At 40.7% G+C, this 24,863-nt stretch overlaps 3 protein-coding genes and 1 long non-coding RNA gene across 4 annotated transcripts; 3 read left to right on the top strand and 1 right to left on the bottom strand.

The window, feature by feature from the left end:
• The first annotated feature begins 2,945 nt into the window (after positions 1 to 2,945).
• LOC134178518 (papilin-like) lies at positions 2,946 to 4,781 on the top strand. The gene is made up of 5 exons (XM_062645391.1): positions 2,946 to 3,183; positions 3,237 to 3,416; positions 4,138 to 4,299; positions 4,363 to 4,419; positions 4,486 to 4,781. Exons 1-5 carry the CDS (start codon positions 2,946 to 2,948, stop codon positions 4,779 to 4,781), a joined length of 933 nt encoding a protein of 310 aa, XP_062501375.1.
• A 2,412-nt stretch (positions 4,782 to 7,193) lies between these two features.
• Positions 7,194 to 13,624, bottom strand: LOC134179126 (uncharacterized). Its single transcript, XR_009969796.1, has 3 exons — positions 13,229 to 13,624; positions 7,383 to 7,543; positions 7,194 to 7,322 (listed from the first exon to the last, which is right to left on the bottom strand). It is a non-coding gene; the product is annotated as an uncharacterized LOC134179126 (long non-coding RNA).
• Positions 13,625 to 13,851: 227 nt separating this feature from the next.
• Positions 13,852 to 14,601, top strand: LOC134178982 (F-box only protein 48-like). Its single transcript, XM_062645894.1, has one exon. The coding sequence runs from the start codon at positions 13,899 to 13,901 to the stop codon at positions 14,346 to 14,348; it is 450 nt and encodes a 149-aa protein (XP_062501878.1). The 5' UTR covers positions 13,852 to 13,898; the 3' UTR covers positions 14,349 to 14,601.
• Positions 14,602 to 14,661: 60 nt separating this feature from the next.
• Positions 14,662 to 24,014, top strand: LOC134178736 (uncharacterized). The gene is made up of 8 exons (XM_062645621.1): positions 14,662 to 14,819; positions 14,911 to 15,087; positions 18,103 to 18,289; positions 19,018 to 19,160; positions 22,798 to 22,918; positions 22,982 to 23,159; positions 23,219 to 23,473; positions 23,533 to 24,014. Exons 1-8 carry the CDS (start codon positions 14,662 to 14,664, stop codon positions 23,685 to 23,687), a joined length of 1,374 nt encoding a protein of 457 aa, XP_062501605.1. The 3' UTR covers positions 23,688 to 24,014.
• The last annotated feature ends 849 nt before the right edge of the window (positions 24,015 to 24,863 follow it).

The raw sequence follows: 24,863 nt of genomic DNA, 5'->3' as shown, positions 1-24,863 counted from the left end.
ACAGTCTCACGGTGAAACCCCATTTCTCACAGTCACTGGCCCTACACAGAGCCTTATATATCTAAGGCTTTGCCCCTTTACACGAAGCCATATATATATAGTACTAGGATCCATGGCCCGTCTTTCGTACGGGCAAGATGCTATAGTGTAAAGATAGGTCGTGGACACGTCACGTGCAATCTTTGTTGCGAGGTCCCGGATGTGCTGAATGAATTCGAATCTTGCTCTGCGCGCTTGTTTCGATAGAAATCGACACACTCCCCGTGTAGCGCTTGCTGCAGAAAACGTGTAGGTTGGGTTCGGTGCAAATGCAATCAGAATTTGGAGAGAAACGAAAGCGCTAGAAGAGTAAGTTTCGTCGGCAAGAGATATTCGATTGCTCGAAGCTTTACGAAGGACGACGATGCATACAGTCTTTACGGGACTGGTGTGGGCGTGTGTTCGAATAAACTGGAATGTGTAGCGTTTGCGTCATCGAGAAATTTTACGCGGGGGTCGACCCCTCGAATGGGGACCCGGTGCATAATTTTTTTAATTGTTTTACGCAAACCTTCCCCTGTGCGTGCCGAGTGTGCGTGCCGATTTCGGTTGCGAACAGACAAAAGACGTGGCCGCCAAACGCGAACACACACACACACACACACACACAGACAGTTTGAGCTCTAAGCACCAAAGCAAAATGCGCAGACGGAAGCTTACGGGAAATTGCTCTATTTGACACGTGCGTCAATTGTGTTATGTCAGCCATGTCGGATGACGATCACGATGTAGTGTATAGCAAATCCAAGAAGCCAAGACACCTTGAGTACGTCAAAGAGCATGGGGGTGGAAACTTATCCCGTGAGTTAGGCCCCGCCCTTGAGTCTTGCATATTTAATGAAGAAGCACTAGAAGTGCAAAGCCTCGGCCAGTAGGCACCTTGAAGGTAATTAGTCGCGCTATGACAAAATCGTATGACAGAAACGCATGATGTGGGTAACAAAATTAGAGGTGGGAACGTTACAAATGCAGCTACATTAGTTTGCTAAGCGTTGTTTCTAAATGCATGTTACAAATGTAGTTGCTTCCGAGTGATGGAACAAGCCAAATGTGTGTGTGTGTCTGTCTGTTTGTCTGTTAGTGTGTCTGTCTATCTGTCAGTGTGTCTGTCGGTCTGTCTATCAGTGTGTCTGTCTGTTTGTTTGTCTGTCCGTTTGTCTGTCAGTGTGTCTATCTGTCTGTCCGTCTGTCTGTCAAGTCGGAGAGCCTCGACGCTAGGCCGGCTGGCAATCTTCGCCTTATTACTTCATCACGTAATTTTAAAACGGGCGTGATCATTGTTCTGTTTGTTGTATTGGTGGGAAACCTAGGTTACAAATGTAGACCAAACAAGCAGCTCACCACCGATTTTCCAGCTCACAAGAATGTAAAAGTCTCGTTCTTTGTGCAGCTTCTCTAGGCGTCTTGTTGTTTGTGCCGCTTCTCTAGCTAGACGTCGCCTACTGTGCACTGTATCGTATTTACACAGCTATCCGCCTAACCGCAATTCTGGTTGTTGTAATGAGGTGACCCCAGAGCCAAAACAAAACATCAATGTGGGAAAACATACACGTGCACATGTAGATTAGGTAGACGTCTGTTCGCTCTGACTTTGGATACGTAAAACAAATATGAATAGAGACGCACTAGCGTACCTGCAGGTCAGCCGAGCCGCTTCGTCCGACAAACAGACGCTGTCATGGGCAATGCACGTTCTCCTTCGCAAATTCCCGTCAAACGCCAAATTTCTGTTGAAGGCGACACTAGTGATCTTTGCAACGACACCACGGCCGCTCAGCCACGCACACCGAAAATTCAAGCTGTCAGACTGCAGAACTACTATGCAGAAACACTGTGGAACAAGCACAATGTTACAATTCAGGTACAGCTACACACCCTCGCTCCTGGTTGTTGTTGGGGAAACATACACGTACAAATGTATGTGCTAAACCCTTAAAGCAAAGGACTAAACGCCATGTACAGGACGGACTCCCGGTGGTCGAATTCTCGTTAGCAGCTACCAAAGAAAGATAGGTGGAGCCTCATGATGACATCACGTTCGTCTATTGGTCAGTAATGACACCACTTCTCGTCTATTGGTCGGAATAGCTTCATTTTCATCTGTGCTAACCAACTCTATATACGGTCGGTCGTCGGGTCGTCGAACGACTACTATACTTGAGGCCCGGAAATCCGGGCCTCGGGTAATTATTACTCTCTCATCACAGTAGTGAATTTGCAGACTGTGATAAAGTTGACTCAAGCTTCAGTCCGACCTGGTCTCCAGATGTTACGGCTGATCACCCTGCCACTGATCCTTCTTCACAATCTCACTCCAAGGCTTTTCCACCTCGCACTAAGCCTCGGGTGAAAAGCAAGAAGTATGCAGGAGCCGCTAAGTACAAGTTATCAAGTTTTTTTCAAGAAAGCAACAAGACCCAAAATGATAGCAAATAGAATTTCTGGCAAATAGAGTGCTGTAGGGCTATGTTAATCTGCTGCAGTTCAGCCTCTGAAAACGATTATAGTAATGGTACATCAAGGTACATATATCTTTACAGCGTAGAAGCAACTTAATTAAAACAGAAGACCACGCCCACTCCAAATATAATTTTGCCCGTGGCCTTTAGTGACAAACAGTATCACGGTTTTGAAAGTTTTTAAGTTGAGAGATTTGTGGTTTTAAGGTAGGTTGGAAAAAGTAAAAGCTGATTCACTACACAAGAAATATGGACTGCTGAATAGCACCCTATTAGGGCATATAAACATACAGATATTTAAAGCTGAAACAAACGGGTAAATTGATTTGTAAATAATTTTTGTCGCTAAGACACACAGATAGACAAACGGCAAATAGATGTACTGGTATTTATGTAATCACTAATAAATGATGTCGCGCGTTGATCAACTTATTAATTATTGTTACTATGTTCATAGACGCATGCGCAAATATTAAGTGCCAGTCATATGAAGAGTGCAAATACAACAGTGCCAAGAAAAGTGGTGAATGTCGATGTTTGGATGTATCTAAATGTCCATCAGACAGCAGTGAAGTTTGTGGCTCAAACGGGAAAACATACCAAAACGAATGCGTGATGAAGACGTCTAGCTGCCAAGAGGGAAAGAACAATGTCAACGTAGTAGCAGTTGGGAAGTGCCACTATGGTAGTGTACAATCAATTTTTGCGTTTGTAACTTACTAATATTTGATGACGTAGGTGGAATTTGCCGAGGTCCTCAGCCTGCGCCTCCAGATGGTGTCACGTGCAGATCGAGTACTTACCGATACTGGTTCGATGCAAGTACTGGACAGTGTAAACGATTCGCTTTCGGCGGCTGCTTTGAAGGAACAAACAACTTTTACACTGTGGAGGATTGCCAACAGAAATGCATTGATAGTAAGATTTTCAATCTCATTGTTAGCATCATTCCTTTCTCTAGTAAAGGAAATCTTCCTGCACGAGTGTAATACAATATGTGAGGTTGCTCCAAAGCAGAAATCAGTCCTGTACAAACCAATGTTTGCAATGGCTAGACGGTCTTTGGCAAAAAATTGCAATTTTATTGCATAATCAAGATTATGTATTCAAGCAAGATTTGATTTCGGAGTAATAGATAATGACTAGCGTTGATGAAGACTGAAACATTTATATCCGCGAGATTTGCCAATATAGAAATTAATGATAATCCTTGCTATATATATTGTTAGCAAACTGATATTACTCTAATTTTTACTAAAATATTCTGGCGTTCCAGTGCATACATGCAGATGTACTAACTTAGTTCCTACAGAGCAAAATTAGGCAGGGGTTCGGGTGGTATGCGCCTTCCTTGAGACAAGTCTTACCGTACTAAAGTTACTGTTAATTAATGCATTACAGACATACAACTGATCTGTTCGTTTTTGAGGGACACTACATTCTTGGCATGACACGGGATATTGCACGCAGAAGACATTTAAGATACGTTATCATGATGAGCAGGACCGCTAACAAATTGGTGCAAATCTATGGACCCTCCTCTTACAGCTAGACTATGACCTCTCCTGCATTGTGCTACCAACATTTTAATAGTTGAGTTCTTGTAAATTCTAATAAATCGACGGCTTCTGTGTTACAGCTAACATTTGCAAACTGCCATTCGATGCCGGGAAATGCAACGTTGAAAAGAGCGTTCGATGGTTCTACAACTCTTCGTCCAACCAATGTCGAAAATTTCGATATGGAGGATGTTTTGGTAACGAAAATCATTTCTACAGCCGAGACTCATGCTTGAACAAATGTCAGTAAACTCGACCACATTACTGTAGTGTTGTTGCTTTTAATGTTATAATCGTTTATGAAGGTTGCGAGTGTTTTTCAAAAGCTTCCCGAAAAGTTGCAGTTAAAAAGAATGACGCAAGTAAGATGTTTAATTTTCTCTCTCTATTTCTTTAGTTTGTTTTACTCAAAGGCGTTTCTGCATTAGTGGTCGTGGTGAGTGTAAAATCAATAAAGTCAACTAGAGGTGGCAAAGTAAAATACGACGTCAAACTTGCAAAAGTATGCAAAGCAAAAAATAGCGTTTCTGACAAACTGCACTCTGGGAAAACTATTTCTTTATCTGTACGCCAAGAAGTGGATGGGAAATCCAGCTGTTTATGTCCAAAATTGGTTGAAGGTAAAGACTACCGGATGGCAGTTAACCTAGGCGCAACTTCCAGCAAGATTTGGGAAATCGAATTACCAAAGTTGTATTACATTAAACAGACAAGAACATGTTGAAAAGTGTAAAAAATAAATTTCATTCCTAGTTGCAACTTGTAATACACTAATTAAATAGCTCAAAGATGTTTTGATTTTGTGACACTGTTAGGTAATTGCTTTATGGTGTGTAATGTTATGATACAGGGTCTGGAGTCATGTTGAGCTCCTTGTACAATTTCACATTTTTGTGCAGATTGCATGTGTGGAAACATGCACGCGCACGCACACACATTTTTTGTTATGAAGGTCGAATTGTTATGGGGCACTTCTGTCAGACTTTGCACTTGCGTCATTAGGCCAAGGTATCAGAACGAATCCTCCGTGAGCTACTCGAACAACTACCAGGCCCGTAGGCAAGGTTTATTCTTTACGAGGGGTTCGTTTGCGATAAATAGCTATATAGTGCATCTATATTAGAGTACGCAAAATTCGTCCTCGTTGGTAAGCACACCTTTGAGCCAATATGTATACGGGTACACCAGATATGTAGCCAGCCCTCCCCTTTCTATTTTCGGTATGTAGGCAGAGGTAGAAAAAGGGAGAGGCTGGCTACGCAAGTACCGAGATGTCTGAATACGACTGTGTCGTCTTAGACCCGCATATACAAGCACGTCAAAAAGGCCATGGGAAAGCTTAGAATCTGATTTTATATCATAGCACTGTATAAGAATAAAAGGAGATCATTTATTAAAATATTATCACAACGATTCTGAGCACTGACCGCTCCAAAGATGTGACTGGGCCTACTTTGTTATCCAGTAGGACAGCAGCGCAAGCGTAACAGCTCGCAGCTCTTTGACAGAATACGAGCACTAGACAGTGATGTAGTTCTTTGAGAGAACACGAACCACAGTGATTTAGTCTGGGATTCTATGGGCGCGTACTGCACTGCTTTGTAGTTCCAACGTGTTGCGACATCGTGACAACATCCTACAACGTGAGGAATTGTTTTTCAATCATTTAAAAAATCTATAGCGTGAACATTAGTATAATTCAATAAAACAGTCTACGTACGCTACCTGAAATAACTCTAAAAGTTGGCAAGAAATTGGAATTGCCAAACAGTAAAATTACTCACATTCAATTTGGATCACACACACACACACACACACACACACACACACACACACACACACACACACACACACACACACACACACACACACACACACACACACACACACACACACACACACAATGGACAAAATGGACAAATGTCAAGCCCTCCACGTCATTCGTGAATGACGTCAACCTTAATTAAATAATAATACGTGTAATGGATTAGCCAAAAGTATGCGGCACCAGGCCGCAGCAAATTCATTAGGTGAATTGTGTAATGGGACTGCACACAATTTGTCGTGGCCCCGCCTACTTATTTCCACACTAGTAATTGTTGTGTACACTTAGCTAGCGCGCTTTTCAAACATTCGGGATTTCTACCGTCTTGTTTACCAACAGACTTTTGCGGTTTCTTGATTACTAATCGAGAGATGGCTACATCTAAAAACGTGACAGTAGTAAACAACATAAATCTGAGTGGTGTGGATACTTATCATTTCATCTTCTTTCAAGAGCCTGTAGTTCCGAACAGCGACGTGCTAGTGTGGCGTACACTAGATATTCAAGTTGGAGGAGAAGGAACCTTTCCTGTTGCTTTAGACACAGAGTATACAGCTACAGTAACTCACGAAGGTGGCAGCACGGAGACATCTAACGCAATTCCTGCCAAAAATGGTGACTTGCTGATTGTGACAGAAGACAGCCATAGTGACGCTCCAATGCTATGTTGAGTGATTTTGTACAGATTGCAGTGTGTACTATGATATACTATTAGAAATACGAACTTTTATTTATTAATTCACAGATTTGAAGAAAGACGTCGACCCAGACTCAACCGACTCGTCTACCACGTGTGTGACTGTTCAGAATGAATATGAAGGAAAGAAGCAAGTTTTGGTTCGAGCGCAAAGGAACGATAAACCTTTTATTCAGCAAGAGATGATAGTGCTGCATGACCATGTACAATTTGCAGTTGACTCATTCAGCTACATTGCTTGGAACTGCAGTGATAAGAAGGAGGGAGAGACTTTTAAGAGTAGTACATACTCAAATAGCTCTCATAAAATCAATCTGCTAGCGACAAACATCGTCGTGATAGTCAGCTACAATGGGAATGTTATCGAAGCCACAGTCACGTACCCAAGCAGCGATTTCCATACAAAGGTTGGTCACCGTTGGTGTTATGTACACTTGGATCGATGCATGGACTAACTGAATGATGAGCATAACCATAGTTTGTTGATTACGTTTTCTGTTAGAGAAACATTCATGTACAGAGTGTAGAGTTTGTAAATGTATAGTTTTGTATGAAAGCATGCATGCGTGTATGGTGGTTGAATAGCTACTTGGACTTGTAACTATAGGCTGACTAGAAGCTAAAGTACCGGAGTAACAGCTGGCTCAAGCTAGTTCAGCAATTAGAGGTGATTGCTTGCAATTATAGATGTTCTTTACCTTACTAAACTTCTGAATTTACGAAGTACGCCGCTAGTCTTCCTCCTACGACACTAGTTTAGGTCCAAAGTTTGAAACAACAGTAATCCAGCAAGACTTACTGACCATTGAGTGCGTGGTTCACTGTAGCGACTCGAGAACAGCGCGCAAAGGCACACTTGGAAGATAACATTGTAGAGCGATCGTTCAGGACTCCGAGAGAGAGCACACGGAAATAATTGACATATTCTTATTGCAAGAAGGCGGAGTCAATGTGGTTGCCATGACTACAAGTTTAATTAAAATACAATGTTAGCTGTTAAAATTTAGTTTACGAAATTGTTTTATAAATATACCGAGTTATGTAAATATCTTTTGAATAAGTCTAAAGTTCAATTTTTTAGCTATTTAGTACTTAGCTTAATTAATTAATTAATTAAAACTAAAAAGGGCCTGGTATGCTAGAACTTTCAGCTCGATTGCTAGCTAGGCGATTGTGAATTTCATGTGCAGGCGAAAGTCATGTGCAGATCATGTGTGTAGCCTATCTCTAGAACCGATGCGACGGCAACGGTCTTAAAGCCGCTGCCAAGGTGTAACTGCCAACATCGTATACTATAGGTTAATATCCAGCTGCACGCGTGTCACTTATGCTAAAATTTTACCCTAACCCGGTTGTGGCAAAGCCGACACCACATGTTTGGGCTGGATGGAAAATGTTTGGCACCATCTACACCTAATTGTTTTGAAAGGTATGTTGTTAGAAATCACGTGCGTGTTGTTTTAACCCACAGTCGTGTTATTCTAAGACGTACGTTTTGTTTTGTGTTGTGTGTTGTTTCAAAACACTTCTATTTATAGTGTATATATATACGTATTTACAAAATGGTCAAATAATACAATATAGTCTTAAAATAACACACGATGAGTCAAAACAACACATAATGAGTTAAAACAACACGATGAGTCAAAACAACACATGATGAGTTAAAACAACACATCATGTTACAACACAAGAGTTAAACCAACACATACTGCAACAACACATGTATAATGTGTTCTTTGCGGCTTCACTCGAACAACACATCTAAATGTGTTAACTAGAACAACACACTTCTATTTACAGTGTACATATATATATATATATATATATATATATATATATATATATAGGAGGTGTCAATAATGATGTCAACATCCGCTTATCAAACTATTAGGAGGTGTCAATGGTGTCAACATCTGCTTATCAAACAATTAGGAGGTGTCAATGGTGCCAAACATGTGGTGTCGGCTTACAACACTTGGATTGCCTAAGTGACACGCGTGCAGCTGGATTTTAGCTTAAAGGCACTTAATTTTTGTTAGACCTGTCACAAATTGCTACGAGTGGCTGGACTTGATTTGCTGCATACTGCAAAGACAAGTTGTTTGTTCATCTCTAAATCTCTACGGAAATACTGCATGAAAGATGGCTACCTCAACTAAATTGATAGTTGTGAACAACATCGATCTCCCTAACGTGGACTCCAAACACTTCGTCTTTTATCAAGACCCGCCGAAACCAGGTCTCGACACTGACGTGTTCGTGTGGCGCACACTCGACATTCAATCCCAAGGAGGACAAGGATACATCACCGTTCCATTTGACGTGCAGTACACAGCATCAGTGAGCCACTCGTCTGGTAGCGGTGAGACATCCAAGCCATATTCAGGAAAGAACGGTGACGTGCTCACTGTCACAAAGGACGCAACAAGTGACGCACCAATGCTGACTAAAACAAGCTCAGGTTTCAAAATATAGCCTAGAGATAGTTACTGCTAGCTATAGGCTCGAGTTTCCAGCTGGTGACTTTCCCTCCTACGAGGCAAACATGCAGGTCTTTCGTCTCGTCTCGTCGAGCTCGAGGAAAGTGACCGACTGGACCCTGCATGAGCGTCGAGCCTGCAAATCTCGCTTAAACATGATTTTAATTAATTAATTGCATGTTTTTACTTTCGCGTGCAGCTTCCACTCCAGATGCGACTGTCAACTACGTCGCTGTGAAGAACGGATACGCGGAAGTGAAGGAAGTCGTCGTTCAAGCAATTAAGAACGATGCTCCTCTCGTTCAGCAAACAATGATCGCATTGGATGACGAAGCACAATTTGAAATTTTCTCAATCGTCTACTTGGCTTGGCGTAGCTATCTGCAACAGAGAGATTCGTTCGAAAGCGGTACTTACGCAGGCGTTTCTCAAAAAATTGACCTGACAGACCCGATTACCAAATTGCCAGCGACGACCGTCCAGGTGACCGTCACCAACCAAGGCAATGAAATTCAGATAGCAGTGGAGTATCGACATTAACAGTTAGCGCATGCAAGCTGATCGACTCCGAATGACTGTTTGTAAAGTAAAACTGAACGAGCATGATCATGAATAGCGTATACGTGTAGTGCATGGATGCCGTTGCTGATTTTGTGATTCTCTACGTCCTCTTTGCTAAGTATATAGTATAGCGTGAATTTACATTGAATTTTATGTGAGTTTGTGGTGAATCCTTGTTGAACTTGGCGGTGACACGAGCAAATTTCGCCCGAATTGTACGTTGCGATACTATTTAGATATACATATTTGTTTAGTTGACCTCTCAAAAGAATTTGCCTCTGTACCAAGACACGCTCTCACTGACATTCTCAAATATTTTGGTACAGAAGATGAAGTGGTTAGATTGATTGTTGACCTGCACGATGGTACAGGTTGTTTTGTACGAAATAGGGAAGAAATCTCATTAAGGATTGAAGTAAACACAGGTTTCCGTCAAGGGTGTGTGCTGTCTCCAATCTTGTTCAATATGTTTATGGACAGACTTATGTGCGAGACTCTGGATAAGGTTAAAGGGAGGCGGCATTGAGATTGCTTACAGAACAGATGGTGGCCTATTCATAAATTATCTAGTAAAACTGAAGGGACACATAAGAACAAAGCTCCCATGTATGCTGAGGATTTGACTCTAGGTACGTCAAATAGTGAGTTGCAGCAGATGGTGGACTAGGCAAACTTTCACCCTACAAGACTACTAGATATGTGATAATCGACAAACAAGGGGACAGATATATTGGTGTTGTGAAATGGAAAGGACAACCCGCGAACCGTTCAAAGACATTATTTACAACGACCAAGAATTAGCTCCGGAAGAAACTTTATTGTGGGAGAAGAACATACAATGGATCAGAGAAGGACGGACAGTGAATTGGAAACAGAAGATGACTATTATGGACCGGTATCAAAAGAAAAGAGAGAACAGCCCGAAGAACATACACGACAGTATCCCATGAGACAAAGACGTTAGGGGCCGGTCATTATTAAGTGTCCAGTGGGGGCTGGCAAAGTTGCTGTAGGGGTCATAAGTTTGAAATTCAGTGATTTGCAGGGGTCACTAAGCATTTGGGTCACCTTCTGTTGGGGGGTCATAATTTTTCAGGGTAGTTTATCTGTATATTATCTGCCTACAAATTCTTGGCTCTATACCACTGTAATCTCACCCAAAGCTACGAATGCCTTAATGGCTGCCAGACATCAAAAGTTACCGACCAGGTCTACGGAGATTGTCCACTGTGGAGAGAAACATTACACAAAGCCTTACGCTTCCAGTCCTCCAGGCACATCGAAGCCTTTTGAGAAATTATAATTACTCGATCAGGCTTCTAAATCAGTCTCTTGCCAATATGCCAACGCATTGCTTGATGTATCTGGTAATATTGATTTCTATCTTCTGGCAATACCGACATTTTAGATCGCCTCCAGCAATTATCTGCGTGTTTGGGAAGCATATCACAAATCACAAAAGAACGATAGATCAAGATCGATACAGCCAACTACTACCGCATCCAATACAAGCATCATGATGCTCAAGTGTCAGTGAAAGAGTTTAAAAGATCTAATGGAACAAAAGTCAAGCTTAAAATGAAGCATCGAAAATAGCAAAACCAATTTTTTCTATTGCTCAGTCTTCACAACCATCAGAAAGTTGGGAGGTTTATAATTGTAAAATGGCAATTGCTAGACGTAACAGAAAATTAGGAAACATGGAAACGCGTATTGAACAACTGAAACTAATAGCAAGGAGAGCATACACGTGTTCCACATGCAAATCAAAGTTGAAGATGCTACAATGGCTTCACAGCCAGCACAACAATCTATTGCGCTCCAGGATATCAGTTTGTGTCAGATACGTCTCTCACAGTTAGATGAAGCTAAGAGAATTGCTCAGTCTCTGAGACCAGCAGAGCATCAAGATTTACAGATTGCATCCAATAAGATCTGCTTGGACTAGTTCAGATGCTGAAGTAGTTTAGAACGTTAGATTAAGGTACAGACTTATTAGCAAAAACATACAGTCACTGGATTCATGAAGTCTGCTTATTGATATTAAAGATATTTTAAATTTTGCAGACAAAATATTCCATTCTAACTGTCGTTCGATCTGTCTGTCATGACACAGATTTCACACATCAGCACTAAATAATTTCGTTCCAACAACTCCACCAGACCATAAGGCTGGTTTTACATTAAACTGTCTTGCATTTTATGTCTTCCATCTATTTCTTGCATCATTTGTCTTGTGTCTGTGTTGTCACTGTATTGTGCCGTGTCCCCATGATTGCTGTTTACATCTTGTCTCTTAGAGTATGCAAGTGTCTGTAGCACACGCTGCTTTGTGCAGTTCTGAAAATGATCTCAAACATGGTAACCTATATACAATGTTTCTGCTCGCCAATCGCCAAATAGGCAAACGCTACAAAAATAACAGTTGTTGGTGATAAAATGGTAATGCCTCCTCGCCAATTTGGCTACCTGTTACAGTGTACCGTGTACGCCTTCCTCTGGATCAGACCTTGCAAGCACAGCAGCTAAGAATGGCAATTAGCACAATACATTGGAGCTCCAAGAACTAGGAGACCAATCTATCGTGCATGCTCTGTCTACATCCTGTATGTAGCGGGCACTCTGTGCATGACTTCCATAAGCATCAATGCGCTTTTAATTAAATTTAGTACAAGAGCTAAGAAAGATGGCACTAAACGCTTAATGTCTGGTTTGTATACTTTTGGCTTTCCATGGTCACGTTCCTTAATTTGAGCACAGCATGTCAGATTAGTCCTGCATTTGTTGTGACAATTGATAAATGCTGCCTGTCTGTCTGATCAGGTTAAACTTTAATCAATAGTAGTTGTCTTCTAGATTATTAGCTGTTTGACGTTTGGGCGATTTTTTCTTGGGTCTGAAATAGAGTATTTGGCTACAAACAAACACACTTCTTTAGCCAAGTGGCTACTAATAGAATATTTCTAGCAGAAACACTGCTATATAATGGACTTTAATAATGCTGTTGTTGTCATTAATATTAATAAACAAAAACTGCTAGCTCGGATGCTAGAATACTATTTGACCCTATTTTTATTGCGTCAATTTGCATCCTTCCGTCTGTGTCTAGACATTCTAATGTGAACGGGGTGAGGTTAAGGAAGTGTCTACACAACTAAACACAAGAGCTCTTGGTCTTAAATTTATAGTGCGTACACTCAGCTGTCTGTCCATCGACTGTTTGTTCTTACTAGAGTAATGTCATTATATTTGTAAAATAGATCATCTGCTGTGTGCATCTCAGTAATTGCATGTGTTAGACAAAGACAAAGAATGTCCACGTTGTATTACATTAAATCACTCTGTAGGTCCTATTTCTTTTCTTACACGTTGGACTAAGCTAGACTCGTACCCAGTCCTCCTCCTCGCGCGCGCTCCACGTGTTTTGGCACGTGCTTTTTGTTCCACTCGCCACGTGCGAGTGGAACAAAAAGCACGTGCCAAAACACGTGGAGCGCGCGCGAGGAGGAGGACTGGGTACGAGTCTAGGACTAAGCTGTTATTTAATTACTCAAAACAACATCATTGCATGATATCGTCTGTATTTGAGTAAACAGTTAGTTCACCTTCTTATTCATGGCAACAAAGACTCTTTCAATTTCAGTGGTTTTTGCAGCTCCGTCGTTCATCACAGTCTTGACTCTTGCTCTAGTCTACATCGTCCAGTTGTCTATCAATGGGATGAACGACGTGCATGAGTCTCGAAATCACTCTTGTTTAAAGACAAACGACCCGCTGAGCCAATGCGGGGTATCAATATCTACACCGAATTCAACAGCCAAATGTACAATTTTCTTTCAAGTCAAAGCACCGTAGTTAACTCCCAATGAGGCCTCGCCATCCAACGTTGTATTGCAGCTTAAGAGATGCATGCTTGTTGGTGAGCACTTAAAAGAATGGAGTTTCATAAATGTGAAAGAATGAATTTTCACAGCCAGACGCGTGCACAGAGCATTGCAGAGCCGCCTTCGGAATTCCTAACTTTGTGCGCGCCAGTAGAGCTTCTGAGGTTTTGTATAGCTTAGCTAATTAGGTCCGTTTGAAACTGTAATTGACTATGTAGAACATGTCGTATCTAAGCTAGAGAAATTAAAAATACATATGTATTAGCGTCTCATGCAATTTTAGTTAATCCGGGCTATTGGAGTAGGTTCGTTGCTATAGTGATGTTTGTGAGGGAGTACTCTGAGTTGCGCTACAGTATGCACAACCGTTGGAGAGAGCGTTTCGTTAACAATGAACGACGATGAAGGTCGTAAGACTACAACCGACTCTAGAGATGGGGAAGACTTCAGAGTTCCAACCAGCGACTTCGTCGATTATCTGCCATATGAACTAAACGTGACAATTTTCCAATACTTAGATTCAATTAGTCTTTGCAGAGCATCGCAGACATGTAAAGCTTGGAAGAACTTGATAGACGACAGATCTTCTCTGTGGCGAACTTGTTGCCAGACCATGCCAGACCTCAGCCACGTTCCTCCGTTTGGAGACGGACGATTGTTCAAGGCTTATTTGTCAAGTTATGTAGTGCGTTGCAAGGTGAAAAGCAAGTGGCTGTCGGGTGAATTTAGTAACGTTCGAGCTGTCTCTCAACTGGAACGAGAAAAGATGGTTCCTCTAGGTGTGGACGATTGGGGTGAAATTTTACAAGCTGAAGAAACACGAGATACACAAACTGATTAGCTTGGGTTTTCGATTGCGTTTGCAACTTTTTTTATAGAATGAATTCATTTTTATGGTTTTTCTGTAATGTACGTCTATGCCTAGATACTAACTATATGATCTATATGTTGCAAAACTCAAAAGTTTTTACAATTCAGTGAATTAATTGAGTCGATGACAGCTACAGTATACGTATGTTATGTGCATATGTACACGCTAGAGTATAGTAAGTTTTATATTGATAGTCTAGATGAAGGTCACTATCAGTAGAAAAAAGTCCAACATACGGGGCATCTAATCTACATATGAATGCATCACGTGACAAACGCTTCCAATGGTTTCGCCTTTTTTTGTTGCTTTGCTAGCGATTTGTGTCTTAGGCAAGGTTTCTTGTCATAGCTACTGGGTTGAGGACTGTTCTCCTCCCTTTGAAAACGTGCTACAGTCTGATCCTTGCAGGCCTGGAGGAAAGTGGGACGAACTGCTCAAACGGTGAACTTTTAATCTTAGATAACTGCTTCGAGCGCAGCTATCTAGTTGTAACACAATGTTTCTTGCTAACTGTACTTTTATACCTGCGCAGATGCAACGGTTACTTTGCGGAAAGTTGCTACCAGTGCTTCTCTGGTGAACTGTGTGAGCACAAGGAAGATGTTCAGAATTGCTCGTTAGTTGCTGGCGTACACAATCCTATCTCGTTTGACGAGTATTGGTCTCAACTGGCTGGACAGCCTTGCAGCTACATTCCAGCTGGATTCAGGCATGTATTATATTTCCAGACTCTACTATGTAGTATAATTCTAATATGCATTATTGCTTTGGAATGTGTCGCCTTTTTAATTAAAATGTAATGATTAAATATAAACTAAACGAAGAATATAAACCACTTAATTGTATTAATTTTTAAGAGAGCTAATTAACTGACCATAAATTCTATTCAAGGTGCTCAATTACTAAATTCTACTTCATGTACTTATAATTATAACTATAATTTAGAGCTAAAATGTTTTGCTACTTTGTAGGATTTGCAAAGCGTTAGAGTATATCAAAACACACAGTCAGGTGGAAAAATTATGTTACAATTGTCTAATTCTGGAATGTCAGCTCTGGTTTACACTATAGCAACTTCAGATCGAATCGATCAAGCCAGACCCAGATAAATTTTCTTCAAGATTGCTGTTATTTCTCTTGATCGAAGCCTTGTTTGATGCTGATTTTGTCCATCTAGATCAATTTTTACTATACTTGGTATCGTTCTGAAGTTTCTAGTATAAACGTGGTATTAGATTGTATACTTATCTCTGTCTCTATATAGAGCTATATACACATGTTTTCTGTATGTACTTGCTGTGTGTGTGTGTGTGTGTGTGTGTGTGTGTGTGTGTGTGTGTGTGTGTGTGTGTGTGTGTGTGTGTGTGTGTGTGTGTGTGTGTGTGTGTGTGTGTGTGTGTGTGTGTGTGTGTGTGTGTGTGTGTGTGTGTGTGTGTGTGTGTGTGTGTGTGTGTGTGTGTGTGTGTGTGTGTGTGTGTGTGTGTGTGTGTGTGTGTGTGTGTGTGTGTGTGTGTGTGTGTGTGTGTGTGTGTGTGTGTGTGTGTGTGTGTGTGTGTGTGTGTGTGTGTGTGTGTGTGTGTGTGTGTGTGTGTGTGTGTGTGTGTGTGTGTGTGTGTGTGTGTGTGTGTGTGTGTGTGTGTGTGTGTGTGTGTGTGTGTGTGTGTGTGTGTGTGTGTGTGTGTGTGTGTGTGTGTGTGTGTGTGTGTGTGTGTGTGTGTGTGTGTGTGTGTGTGTGTGTGTGTGTGTGTGTGTGTGTGTGTGTGTGTGTGTGTGTGTGTGTGTGTGTGTGTGTGTGTGTGTGTGTGTGTGTGTGTGTGTGTGTGTGTGTGTGTGTGTGTGTGTGTGTGTGTGTGTGTGTGTGTGTGTGTGTGTGTGTGTGTGTGTGTGTGTGTGTGTGTGTGTGTGTGTGTGTGTGTGTGTGTGTGTGTGTGTGTGTGTGTGTGTGTGTGTGTGTGTGTGTGTGTGTGTGTGTGTGTGTGTGTGTGTGTGTGTGTGTGTGTGTGTGTGTGTGTGTGTGTGTGTGTGTGTGTGTGTGTGTGTGTGTGTGTGTGTGTGTGTGTGTGTGTGTGTGTGTGTGTGTGTGTGTGTGTGTGTGTGTGTGTGTGTGTGTGTGTGTGTGTGTGTGTGTGTGTGTGTGTGTGTGTGTGTGTGTGTGTGTGTGTGTGTGTGTGTGTGTGTGTGTGTGTGTGTGTGTGTGTGTGTGTGTGTGTGTGTGTGTGTGTGTGTGTGTGTGTGTGTGTGTGTGTGTGTGTGTGTGTGTGTGTGTGTGTGTGTGTGTGTGTGTGTGTGTGTGTGTGTGTGTGTGTGTGTGTGTGTGTGTGTGTGTGTGTGTGTGTGTGTTGTCTGTAGCTCAACCGTTAGATCTAGATCTAGAGAGTCACATTTGGAGAGTGGAAACATCCTGGACCTGTGAGTTGCAAATTCAAGTCTGGAATGAGCACAACTGTAGTTCCTTGGGCGAGGACCTCACACAGGATTGCGTCTCTTGACGCAGGAGTAGAAAAAATACCTGGTCAATTGACTGGGGAAAGACAAGACCACTGGCTTGGCAAAATAACTTCCTAGAGGTCAATCCTGTTCCAAAGCTGCCCTAAAGTCAGTGAGTGCTCTTGGATGCCTCTGGCCATGGACCAAGGGAATATGTTAGCACAACCAGAAACTCCGAGTAGCGTCAGAGGCCCTGTCTATAAAACTAGGTAGGGGAGCTATCTTTAGATATAGACTGTCTGAAGGGCATACTAATAACTACTATATATACGTTTGTCAATATCTCTGTGTGTGTGCATGTGTGTGCACATGTTTGTGGTGGTTAAACAGTTGCATTTGGAGAATGGAAACATCCGGAAACTTTGGGTCATAGGTTCAAATACGGGATGGGCACAGACGTACTTTTCTTGCGCAAGGAACTTGCACACAATTGCTTCTCTCGACTCGGAGTATAAATGAGTATCTGGTTATTGACTGGGGTGGACGGAACCGCTGGCTTGGCAGCAACATTATGCAGCAGTTGGGTACTGGTGGGCCTTGCTGACCAGTCGCAGAGCTGTGTCCATAGATGACTGTGGCCAAGCTGCCAAGTGGATTGTCAGTGCTGGCCGTAAGCCTCCATGTACGTGTTACATGGAGGCCCTGCTAGAGGCAGGAGGCCTATCTTTGTAACTGATTTTAAGGTCAACGTTGAACGACGTGAAGGCCGGGCTTAGCATTTGTCCATTTTTGTGCACTTGTCAGTTAATTAATACACAATGAAATTTAGTGGCGGGCAAGTTACATACAGGGGCGGCAGAGTGACTTGCAAGTTTAAATTTGGAGGATGTGCATGAAAGGACATGGAAGAACATGAACTACAAGGGTATTGTCTGCTTCAGAGTTGTGTAGAGATCTGGTCTGCTCACGAAAATAAAGGTTGTGCTCAAAGTTGGGGTGCCCAAGCCTTCTCAGCCCCCGGCTCTGTCGCCCATGATATAGACTTGCAGTTTCTGAATAAGCTTAGTTGCAAATGTTACCTTCAAGAAGCAGACAAGTGTAATTTTTTTTCTTTTATTATATAATTGCCAGAACAGATATTTATCACAATCGCAAGCAAAAGCTGACTCTTTTAGTGTCATTATTGATATTGCTTCATGAGGTAATGTAATGTGTAATACTGGTACTGTAGAAGTAGTGAGCATATTTATTGTGTATGTATTACTGCATTGTGTCATACTGTCTTTTGCTAATACAGGATGGCATATCTATATAATGACATCAGCAGTTCAAAGATTATGATTTCTCCTCTTGAGCCTGCACTGCGTGAGTTGCACAGTTTTGTTGGCAATGCAGAAACCAACGGATACATAATTTTTCCCTCTCTTGGTGCTACACAAGGAGTGGAAGCTGCACTTAGTGCTGTATCAATATCCATCTGTGAAGTAAGTTTTGGGTTAGTGTACTGAACAGTATGTATCGGCATTGTTTGCTTGTGGATTTTACTGGTCGTAGAAGTTTCTTTGTTGTGTGTACATTGAATTGCGATGTACTAGTAAGCGTTGCAATTGAATGTACTGTGTTACTTATGAGTTTCTACAGCTCAGCTCTCATGTCATAGTAATATATGGTATTTTTCTTATAAATTGCGCAGAGTTGATTTGTTGTTATTACTTGTAGCTGTGGCATTTAGACGAGAACGGTGTTTCTTTTGAGAGGTGTCTATTTTTAGTGAGCATCTGAGGCATAATACACTGTATGTGAGGTAGCTAATTGTGAAGTATGTCAACTAGAAAGAATGATGAGGATTTCAATCTGTTCTCAAGTAGTTTAACTAAGTACTTTTTACAATACAATAGGCGTTAATTCTTGTGCACAACGGTAAGGAAGTGATCAATCATTCTTTAATTATAGTATACCGGGTATGTACACTAGATAATATGCAGGGTCTATTTGAGAGCAGTGTTTACAATAATGCTATTTTGCAAGCTATGGTGTGGCGCATTTTTCAAGAGCAGTGTTTAGTCAAAGAAATGCGACATGAAGATGTGTCTCTAGGTGTAGCGCGAGTCATCCCAGCATAATGTCAAACTACTTAATTAAGTGTTAGTAATTAATGTTTTATTCACGTCCATTTTGAAGTTATTTGTCAATTAGTTTAATTTTGTGGTAGGAGTACAATGTAGAGAAAGCTGATGTTTTTGCACAAGCACCCTATTACAGTCACTTTGTGTGGTTGGCAAACAACTCTCTTCAAACTACACGATGGAATCCGAATGCTGACCCACAAGCTCCAACTACAATTGAGATTGTTACGTAAGTACAATTTGAGAATCAGACATATAGGAGTTGCAAAGACTAGTTAGTTGAATTTTTATTTTTTCTTAATTAAGTGAACCTGAATTAATTTCTGGTCATACCGTATTTCTGCAAACAGTGTCCCATGGGGCACTATTTTGTCATAGTTCTGAAACATGGGGCATCATTCACAATTTGAGCATGGGGCATAATTTGAACATGGGCCATTATTTTGCAAGCTCTTAGAGACTGTTGCATTGTTTGCTTGCATAGCATCACACTACAAATAAAACGAACAAACTAGTCTGTCCACACTAGACCAGAATGGATCGCGATCCGATCAGGATAGTGAGTGTCCACACTGCACTTTGAAAACGTTACCTCCGCTTCATTTTCGATATCACGTGACTGATGATCGATGTTTATGTGTGGCTTCTATGCTTGTGGAAAGCGTTGATACAGTGACGTAAGGTGAGCGAGAACAAAGACGAGTGAGGAGAGTTAGATATTCCGACTACGGGAGGTAACGCCCACTATTTCTAATTGGATTCAACCGATCTGATCTCGATCGAAACCACCTTGCGGTGTGGATTAGATTTATCGCGATCCAGTTGCAAGTGTGGACAGTGTTGTGGTTAGATTGCAATCCAGTTACCACACTGCAGTGTGGACAAGGCTTTACTGGTTATGTATCCTGGCTACTTTTGCTTTCAGGTGAGTCGTACTGCTGGTCTGTTGCATGTTAAATCTCCATCACTAGTCAGTCAGTTGTTCATCTGGGTGTTCATTTTATCTCAAACGTACACATTGATAGCTAGACGTGCATGCATATAACTGGGTTTGTATATACTACCCCTGTGGGGCACTAATCGAGCATGGGGAATTGTTATTTTATTATAGGGTCATTATTTGAGCATGGGATACTATTTGCAGAAATACGGTATTTATATTGTTTTCGTATGAATCATACATGTGTTACCAGGAAAGACTTAGTCACATTATGTATCATGCTCAACTTTTTACTCTCTTTCCAAATGCTAGAGCTTGTCTTACTTTGTGTTGTTTTTAACTTAAATGATTATTTACTGTATCTGCTAACCAATGGGGCTATGCTAGGGTATGTATATATAATTATAACATTCTAGTGGCAGTACTGATATTATACTGTTGGCATGCACTCCCCACATCTCTCAGTATGCTATACTTTTTGTATGTCTTTACTGTATATGTACTTTATCAAACTCTTTGAAGCAAGCATAGCAATTTGAACCAAGTAAACTTAATCTACAGATTTGACCAGGTGATGACTACCAAAACTATACTACTGTATAACCGGTTACAGTCGCATGTCACTTATTCAACCCCCTTGGGACCGGACCCCTGTTGGATAAGTGAAAATGTTGGATAACTGAAGCTGTTACAAACTCAACTAGTGTTCATATTATATGGCATTTTTCCACATTAGGTACACTGAATGTAGATGTAGAATGAATGTAGATGTAGATGAATGTAGAATACAACGAGAAGAAACGCTTGAACTCACTCTTAAACTTGTTTCAAGAAACAACTGACATGTACGTGGATGTACATGTACCTACACGAAGGCAGCTGACCAGCTATGTAATCATCCACGTGACACAAGTTGACCTGTCAGATAACCGGCGTGTCGGATAAGTGAACGTTGGATAAGTAACACGCAACTGTATTTCTGTGATTAAAGACTGCTGTTTGAGATTTAAAAAGTTTTAATCACTGTGAATTAAATTTCTGCATTCTAACTAGGAAGACAGTTACTGGTGTACACACGTGTACATGTGTGGCGACAGTGACTTCTTGGGACTCCAAGGATATACGGCTCTGGGACTAAATATTGCGAATTTTATTTGTGTGCTCCATGATTTTATGCAGAATTATGCAGAAATATCATGGTTGCAGAAATAACCGGTTGTACGGTATTATGACAGTAGAACCTCACTAATCAAAATAACCTTGTCACAAGAAAATCAAGTTCCTGTTCAAACTACTGAATTTGTTTTCTATTATCAAAAGCATGCACATGATATATGCAGGTATGCTTATCCCATATGTATGGACGGACCTCTCTAGCTTAATGTATGTCATCGTACATGTGTTTTAGTTCTGAGCTTTCTCTTAAGTAATTAAACTGTGTAGATTCTATAATTTTTTACCTTGATGTCTAAGGCTGTGGTTTGGCAATGCATGCAGTAGTGGTTTTATATCACATACCAAAGGATCCAACAGGATCCAAGAAACACTGTTTCTTGGATGCCACCTTGTAATGCATGCATCCACAATGCACCATGTGTAATATACCTGTATAATTCCAAATGTGTAATACCTGCATTATTAATATAAAATTTTAAGAATATAGAGAGTTTGCCAAAATCTCGGACAAGATGAACAATGGGCAGTCAGAAGGAAACTCTGAGATTACATATTTTAATTAAATAGACGCTCCATTTTCCAACTATGAAATGTGGTTAATTAACAAGCAGGTTGTACAATCTCATTGCTTCTAAATTTTAGTTTATTCTCTGTTAGCAATGGCTGACACGTACTTCTGCTCGTTTCTCTTCATGCTTGATTTAATGGCGGTCAAAATGTTAGTTAATTATACAGTTCATATTTGTGAATTTGTGACTGAACATAGTATGTCTGGTTTATTAGCAGCACTGCTTCATTTTGTAATTAAGTTAAGTTAACAGCAAAGGTACAGTATCGGTTTTACAGAATTTTGCAAGCATCATTTGTGATCACAAGTGGAATAATGTTATTAGCATAGCAATTTCATGTATGCACTTTTCAGTTATATTAACTGGTGATACCGTATTTGCCCATAATAACGCTCATACCGAAATAATGCCCATGCCCGTATAGACGCCCATGTGTGACAGGTCAGAACTTTCAGCCCGAAAAAATGCCCATGGCCAACTAGATGCCCAGGATACGCATGCGCAGACAAAACAAAATAGGGTCCATAGAACATTCGTTCCGTCTGTGTGCGTTTGATGAGCTGGTGTCCGTATTGCGTGAAAGTGCTTACTATTCTTCGTTGCAATTAGCGATTGTGATGCTTTTGACAGGCTTCAAGCCGACCACTCTGGTTTGCTTGTGTAGTGTCTAGTTTCTGTGTCTATGCTGATGGTGCATGGATACCAGTACCTTGCAATGATCTTGCAAATGGATAATTGCAAGCATTTGTGGTATTTCTGTCTTCAAGTGTTTAGGTGGTGACTGGCCAAACGACAGCTTATTGCAACCATGTATACGCCTGGGACCAAAATAATGCCCATGCCCTAGTATACGCCCAGAAAAAAAGCGTTTCTTTTCTACATGCCCAGGGCGTTATTACGGGCGAATATGGTATAGTAGCAAATGATTCTGCAGTTCTATTCTGTCAGCAAGTGCAGAGAAGATTAAGAAGTATACTGTAGTTTGTTGTGATTCTGGTCTCAGAAGAATGTGAGACAGTTATTGGAATACCAGGCACCCATTGTCATAGTTGGATGAATAGTAGACACACGATGTCCTCGAAGAGCTTTTGCTAGCAATTGTTATAGAAATCCAATATTGAACTTTTGCACAAGCAGACTGATGCTTTTGTTAGGGAGTCATGTTATGCATTTGTCTCTAGGTGGCCAAACAACCCAGATGGCAGAAAACTGCAGCCTCTTCAACCAGATCCTAAACGACGAGTGTATGATTTGTCCTTTTACTGGCAAACATATACTGAGATTGAAACAATGTTGAATGAGGTATGCTTACGTATCTGGTCCATTGAAAGTATACCAGTTTCTTTATTACTTATTTGTGTCCAGGAGATAATGGTCTTTTCTGGTTCAAAACATTCTGGTCTCTCTGCCTCTCGCGGAGGATGGCTCCTTGTCAAAGATCCCAAGTTTGCTTTAGGTGTTCAAGCATATATATATAACACTACCATTGGAGTTCCAGTTGACACACAGTTACGACTTTTGGCACACGCAAAACACATTTTAAGTTGGTATACATATGACACACGGTGTAAAAATGTAAATAATTTTCTTTTTCTCACGTAGACAGCCACACTAGTGAAAGGAAAGAAGATGAACTCCCCCCTTTTTATGACTTTATGGGCAACATGAACCGACAACGTTTTGCAGAATTGGAAACTATGTTTATGGGAAATGATGAGTATGAACTGGTGAATGCAAAAACGATGGGAGGCCTTGCTTGGATCCATTGCAAAAAGATGGGGTACAGTTGTCCAGCATTATTTGCTGAAATTGGTCTGCAAGGATTCTCTGGCCTCTATTTTGGTGCTAATGACTCATGTAAGAAACGGGTTGAATTGATATTTGCGATCAATTTTGTCAGCTGATTCTTGTTGCAGATGTTCGATTTTCAATGGCCCTACCAGATGTTGAGCATGCCATCTTTCTAGAAAAGATCAAAATACGTTTGTCAACTAAACAACTTACTGCCAAACCTCCTAGCCATTTGAAACAGCAGTACAACATTATCCCTGGCACTCGGTCATTCCCTTGATTCTATCATTTGGTTATTATTAGACTCAATTTATTTTATAGCAATTGCAATATGACTGCCAGTTTGTAGTTGACTTTCAAACACCAGCTTTTTAGAATATTAGCATATTGCAAACTCTGAATATTCTTTCACAAATCTAGACAACATCACTTTTTCAAGATGAACATTTGGTTGGAATGACCAAATTCAAGTAATGCTATTACAGTCTAGCTAAGTGACAATAGTAACACTGGAAACAGAATTGGTTAATATTTATGTGGACATGTTACAACAGCAGTTAATTGGTAAACAAACTGATAACCAAAAATACAAATAAAGTAAGAAAACAATTGGTACAGTGGTCTTTTGCAAACAGCAATCTATAATTAAATGGCAAAGAATGACTTGACATACATTTCCATACTTATATATATATATATATATATATATATATATATATATATATATATACATATATATTATAGGAAGGACATTTAACTGCTAGTATTTTGTTGTTTGAAGTGCTGTGATGACCTATAGCTTGTTGTTCTGAAACAGTGACAGTTATTTTTTGTTAATTGCTCTAGTTGCTCACTCCTGGAATTAACCAACTAAACTATAAGTCACTTAAAGTTGAACCCACCGTTTTGGAGACCAGACTAGCATATGTAAAAGTAGAGTCTATATGAGAATAAAGTAGCTATATGTCTGTCTGTCTATCTGTCTGTCTGTCTGTCTGTCTGTCAGTCAATTTCATGTATTGAAACACAAACTCTACGTTGCCTTTCTAACACTAAATGCAAACAAGCTACTGAGTTCAGCTTTAGTTTAATGCATGCTACTTTGATAGTCTCTATCGTATATGTTTTCTTGTTTACTCCAGGGAAGACACGAGTCAGGTTGTGGAGGATGACTTTAGTGTTGCATCGTTGTAAGATTATTGAGAATTTTTTCTCCAAAACCTCTAAAGTCAGCTTCATTTGTATAGCCTTCAATGTCTCTTGATCTTCTGGCTAATTTGGTTAAATAGTTGGTAGCTTCTGATCCCCAAGTTCCAAAATGTTCAAATACCAGAGGAGTGAAATTGAGGCTTTTTTATGTATTGCCAGCAAGTAGTTGTTTTTCGTATTTGATCATCTTCCTTTCCTCCCTTCTTGTTGCAGCAAAACCTTCCTCTAAAGCTGCCTGCTTTAAAGT

The sequence above is a fragment of the Corticium candelabrum genome, chromosome 4 (genome assembly GCF_963422355.1).
Source record: "Corticium candelabrum chromosome 4, ooCorCand1.1, whole genome shotgun sequence".
Lineage (NCBI taxonomy): Eukaryota > Metazoa > Porifera > Homoscleromorpha > Homosclerophorida > Plakinidae > Corticium > Corticium candelabrum.
The sequence above is the reverse complement of the archived record's forward strand: the minus strand, read 5'-3'. Positions and strand labels throughout refer to the sequence as shown.